The sequence below is a fragment of the Leucoraja erinacea genome, chromosome 4 (assembly GCF_028641065.1).
Source record: "Leucoraja erinacea ecotype New England chromosome 4, Leri_hhj_1, whole genome shotgun sequence".
NCBI lineage: Eukaryota > Metazoa > Chordata > Chondrichthyes > Rajiformes > Rajidae > Leucoraja > Leucoraja erinaceus.
The window spans coordinates 65611608-65617607 of NC_073380.1; the positions used below are offsets into that span (position 1 = coordinate 65611608).

The 6000-nt window shown below is 42.0% G+C and overlaps 1 protein-coding gene across 2 annotated transcripts in view; it reads right to left on the bottom strand.

Annotated features, from left to right (window-relative positions):
* Positions 1-5603, bottom strand: part of ube2wb (ubiquitin conjugating enzyme E2 Wb) — a 76609-nt gene extending 71006 nt beyond the window's left edge. Inside the window, exons 1-2 of one of the 2 annotated variants that reach the window (XR_008723336.1) lie at positions 5509-5603; positions 4076-4167 (exon numbers count right to left, since the gene is read on the bottom strand). Coding sequence is in view for 1 of the 2 variants with exons in the window: in XM_055634493.1 (XP_055490468.1) it covers positions 4076-4167; positions 5509-5523 (107 nt within the window). In the remaining variant the exon portion in view is untranslated. The remainder of the gene's footprint in view (positions 1-4075; positions 4168-5508) is intronic. The other variant, XM_055634493.1, reaches the window with a different exon arrangement.
* Between the last annotated feature and the right edge of the window lie 397 nt (positions 5604-6000).

Consider the following 6000-nt stretch of genomic DNA (forward strand, 5'->3'; position numbering starts at 1 on the left):
TGTGAAGAAGAAACTGGTTAACAAACTGAAAGCAAAGATTAGTTTTAGATAGTCAAGTTTCCAGACTAGACAAAATGTTCAATGATATGCCACAGGTTGGTGTTGAGATCATCGGTCTTTTGGGTACTTACTGTAAAATGTCAAAGTCTGGCAAAACATGGGCATATAATAAACAGTAAGGATGACAGTAACAGACTTCGGGAAGACACGCATACCGATAAAATAGCAAATTAAATGTAATAAAATGAACGATGAGAAACCTGGAGATATGAGTGCACATCTTTGAAGATGGAAACACTTTCGGGGGGGAAAAAATTACAGTAATGTACTGTGCAATATTGTCATCTTTACAAAGAAAATCTTCAAGTAAAAAGATAATGCTGAACTTCATAAAGCCCTGGTAGGCTCTGGATGGTCAATTCTGGCACCTACATTTGGAAAGGGCATCATTGCCTTAAAGAGGTTGCTGGGGATTTTATACCATTACCGGAAAAGGAAGACATCAGTTTCATGGAGATTTAGGAAACCTGACGTTGTCCTTCTTGAACAAGAGAAAGTTAAAACATAAAATGTTGGAGGAACTCAGCAGGTTAGGCAGCATCTGTGGAGGGAATGCACAGACTGAAGAAGGGTCATTGCCTGTTCATTCTTTGCCTGTGCAGTATAATGTGGATAAATGTGAGGTTATCCATTTTGGTGGCAAAAACAGGAAAGCAGACTATTTTCTCAATGGTGGCCGACTAGGAAAAGGGGAGATGCAGCGAGACCTGGGTGTCATGGTACACCAGTCATTGAAAGTAGGCATGCAGGTGCAGCAGGCAGTGAAGAAAGCGAATGGTACGTTAGCTTTCATAGCAAAAGGATTTGAGTATAGGAGTAGGGAGGTTCTACTGCAGTTGTACAGGGTCTTGGTGAGACCACACCTGGAGTATTGTGTACAGTTTTGGTCTCCAAATCTGAGGAAGGACATTATTGCCATGGAGGGAGTGCAGAGAAGGTTCACCACACTGATTCCTGGGATGTCAGGACTGTCTTATGAAGAAAGACTGGATAGACTTGGTTTATACGCTCTAGAATTTAGGAGATTGAGAGGGGATCTTATAGAAACTTACAAAATTCTTAAGGGGTTGGACAGGCTAGATGCAGGAAGATTGCTCCCGATATTGGGGAAGTCCAGGACAAGGGGTCACAGCTTAAGGATAAGGGGGAAATCCTTTAAAACCGAGATGAGAAGAACTTTTTTCACACAGAGTGGTGAATCTCTGGAACTCTCTGCCACAGAGGGTAGTTGAGGCCAGTTCATTGGCTATATTTAAGAGGGAGTTAGATGTGGCCCTTGTGGCTAAGGGGATCAGAGGGTATGGAGAGAAGGCAGGTACGGGATACTGAGTTGGATGATCAGCCATGATCATATTGAATGGCGGTGCAGGCTCCATGGGCCAAATGGCCTACTCCTGCACCTAATTTCTATGTTTCTATTCCCTCCACAAATGCTGCCAGATCTGCAGAATGCCTCCTGCAGTTTGTGCTATAATATAGTTGGGTTGAGATCTGGTATGAACTGGTTTGATAGAATTAAAAAAGACAAACCATTTCTAGAGGCAGAAGGGTTCATAATCAGAGGTGGGTTAATATGTTTGTACATAGTGACACAGAGCCAGAGGAAGTATTGATGAAAAGAAGGGTTTCAGTGTACACATCCAATAATCCTTGACGGCACATGAAGATAAGGTAGTGAGCTAGCCAAGGCATAGGATATGAGCAAGGAGGCTATTGTATCTCAAGCGTCTAGAGTGTTTATTTGGTCACATCTGGAATTATGTGTACAATTCTGACCATCACATCCTAGGATTTGATTGCATTGGAGAGGCTGCAGAAGAGATTCACCAGGTATTTCCTACGATGGAGTGCTTCAGTTATGAGGAGATACTGGATTGGCTAGATTTGTTTTTCTCAGAATACAGAAGGCTGAGTAAACTGGAATGCTTAGCTTGAAATGGTGTTGGAAGTAGGTTCATAAAATACTTTCAACAGAAAATTGAATAAATATTTTAAGTGGGAAAACTACAAGGAAAACTTGGCGAAAAAGCTGACACATGAATGATGGTTTTGAAATGTCTGTGGCATACCTTTCTATAATACAAATAGTTTACAGGCATATTTCAAATGTCCCAGTAAATTCATAAAGTGCTCAGCATTCAACGGTTAAGTTTATACTGAACAGCATCAATGTCTGCAACTCTACAATAATTAACTGGTCCAAAAATAAATGTTGGCCTATTCTACTGAAACCCAATTGCCCTAATTTTATCCATAAACGTTATTCACTTTTGAAGGAAGTACAATTTGAAATTTTGTTGCATGCTACTGTGAATATCTGTTTCTTTCAGCTCATCTAAAATGCATTCAAAGAATCATAAAATATTAAAGCAATGGTATCATTTGCTGATACACTGATACACTTCATGAGCAAGAATTAAATACAAATTTAATTCAATTCCCATCAAATGACAAATGGAATTCAAGATTACTACCTGCATGCAAAAAAAAAAAAAATAGGTTATTTGCCCAATTTCAAAGTACAGTGCGTACAATGCTGCACTTGATCAGTTTTTTTATTGCTATTCTCAAGCGGACATGAACACATTTGTCAAACCTGTTTAGTTTGAAAATACACTTGTGGAAACATACCCTACGGACCACCAGGTCCATGCCGACCATCGCATACAACGTACGCTAGTTTTGTGTTGTCCCACATTTCGCACACAACACACCAGGGACAATTTACGGAAGCCAATTAACCTACAACCCTGCACGTCTTTGGAATGTGGGAGGAAACCAGAGCACCCGGAGAAATCCCACATAGTCAAAGGGAGAACATACAAACTCCGCAGACAGCACCCGTTTTCAATATTGAACCCGGGTCTCTGGCGCGGTGTGGCAGCAACTCTACCGCTATGCCGTTGTGCCAACCTGGTGTTTAAATGGAATTAGACTTTGTTTTCAAACGTGCAAGTTAATCCCCTGAATGATTCTTCAAGTCACATGACGTTCACTATCTCTAAATGCCAAAAGTCGTCAATATTAAAAGTCCACTTCACTATCAAATATAAAACCCAACACAAAGTCAATACATCAATGTAGTTTGCTGTTTCCTTTATACTTAAATAATTGTATCAGTCTCCATCTGAACATGCTGATGAACCATTTGCATGGACGTTCAGCAAAGTCTCTCCATAAACGTGACCATTAGTTCTATTTTCTTTCATTATACTTTTGTAATTACCGTCATTAGATCAAATGTAACAACGTCATTGTTGTCTGTTTACCACGTATCAGTGTTATACGTTACAGACAATTATAACTTGCAGGACAATCTCTTTTGTACAGCACAGATTTTTATCAAACAATTGACTTAAATGGTCTCAATAAACCTGAAAGTTAGCTATCTCAGTAATAACTCACTGACATTCAATTGCTTGCAAACAACATGTAGAAAGTTTGCTCCTGGTCCAAAATATCATTGTCATTTCATCACAAAGCTAGTGTTCAAGGGCACAAATAAAGGTATTACACATTTATGGCACAGACCACACACAGTTCTAAATCTCTCCAGTTTGGAGTTAAAAAGTTATTTAGCAACAATGAATGGTACATACACAATCACAAAAACTGCCACATCGCCGAGCTGCTTTCTTAAGTAAACTCACAAACAAAGAAACTATGTTAACCTTAGACATTTTAAGTAAAATATGGTGACAGTACAGCCACATTGCATCTAAACTGAACAATATACCTACATCACTTAAATCCAGGTTTTTAATGGTTAGCATTTGCAAAATATTAACCTCTTTTTTTATTTGCTCACACTGTTTCGCTTTGATATCTACTTTACAAAAGTATATATAAACAGTAAAGTTATGAAAAAGCACCTTATTTGAAACAAAAACTGACAAGTGACTATTTGATGATTGTTGTCAATATATAACCTTGAATAATTTAACCTTTACAATATGTATGATATTCAAACCATATTTCACTGGAAAATGTTTTTTTAAACAATTTGAATACATACTGTGTAATTGAATTTTGCACACTCTTCTCATTTAAAGTCATTCCTGGGGGTGGGTCATTTTGCAAAGCCATCAGTTCCTTCTGTAATCTTTTCTAGTGTCAAAAAAATATGCAATAGTTTAGAAACATTGCATGTTGTTTATCCAGCAAATATATTCTCTACATAAATAATGTGTTCCATTCGATTATTTATCCACAAATGGATAAATTATATTTGATGCTTTCATTCCATTTCATACCCTGCCAATGTCCTTTTAGTAAACAGGCAAGTAATACATGAACACCAAAAACAGTGTGTAGTTTCTGGACTTAAATAATCTAACTTCAAATTGTCAAACTTTTGCTTAATCTACGGATGACATAATATGCACAGAAACAAATTTACACCAACCGATTCAATTACAGCATCCAAGCAGATGTATGTGTCTTTTAATCGAAAATATTGAAAGGAATATTACTTCTTCAGAGCTTTTCTTCCTCAGTCTCTTGTGCTTTTTTTCTATGGGAAGGAGTCCACACCACCCGGTAATGACCTTTCTCCCATCTTTGAACAGTTCTCCTCCTCTTGGACTTCCGCAGACGGGCTTCGACCCTCCCTAGACATTTTCATTTAATTTCCATCAGCCGGCAGGCCATCGACCAACTTAACTTTTAGACTCCCCTTCCCTCGGAGATCTCACCTCCTAAACAGTCTGAAGAAGGGCTCCTACCCGAAACGTGACCCATTCCTTCTCTCCAGAGATGTTGCCTGTTCCGCTGAGTTACTCCAGCACTTTTGTGCCCATTTCCAATATTACTTGCTGGTCCATACGTTGAATGGTCAATTATCCGGGACAATTTCGTTTACTTGTTTACCTGCGAGAGTTTCCTCTTGGTTCGGGACACCGCGCCTCACTTGGGGAGGTTTGACCAAACGAAGGTGTCTAATACTGGCGCGGCGATGAGCAGCTGCTGCTGCAGGCCAGCCCGACACCTGTAACCTTCAGACGGCCGCTCTGGCACCAGTACCACCCGCATCCTCATCCTCATCCTCATCCTCATCCTCATCCCCTCGGGAGTGGGATGGAGCCCTCCCCCTCCCACCACCCCTCCTCCTTTCACCTCTATCCCAGGCTCTCAGTAGCCTTTGAACTCCTGTAATACCATTAGTGTCGCCCTCACGCCGGACAGCGGGATAATGCGGGGCCGCCGCCGCCGCCCCTAAAGACACGGACATGATGTCCAGACACGGCGGGCCGGGCCGGGCCGGCCCAGACCAGACACCCTGCGGCCGCTGCTTTGGTTGTTTCTCCACAAGGCCACGCCGAGGACGTGGATCGCCAACGTGCGAACCAGTAAGAGATCCGCCCGCTCTCTCTATCTCTCTCTCGCTCTCTCTGCGCGGCGGCGGCGGCAGCGGCGGGCGGTGCGGGTCCCGCGGTCTACGACACTCACCTGCATCGACGCCATGATGGAAACCCCCCTGCGCCAGCGGCCACGTCCAGCCGCCGCCGCCGCGTCATGGCGTCATCACGCACGCAGCCGGGCCAGGGAGGGGAGCATTGTATGAACAACACCTCACATTTCACTTGGGCAGCTGACACCCACCCCAGTGGTATCAATATTGACCACTCCACCTTCTTAACCCTTGCTTTCCCTCTCTCTGCATCCCTCCCACTTCTCAGTTCTCCAACCAGTCTGACTGTCCCTGATTACATTTGGTTAATCATGGCTAACAATTGTTTATTTTACATATTCCTTGATCTGCACCTCCAGTTTGGAATATTTTGGAGGACGAAGAACCAAGAATCTCCGTTTGCTTAGTTGGTACCTTCTCCAAGCTGACAATGATATCTTCTACATTGTTTCCTTGAACTGCACCCCCTTTGATGTCTTGTTCTCACATCCTACACTTTATTATCTCTGTGTCTCCCCCTCCCCTCACTC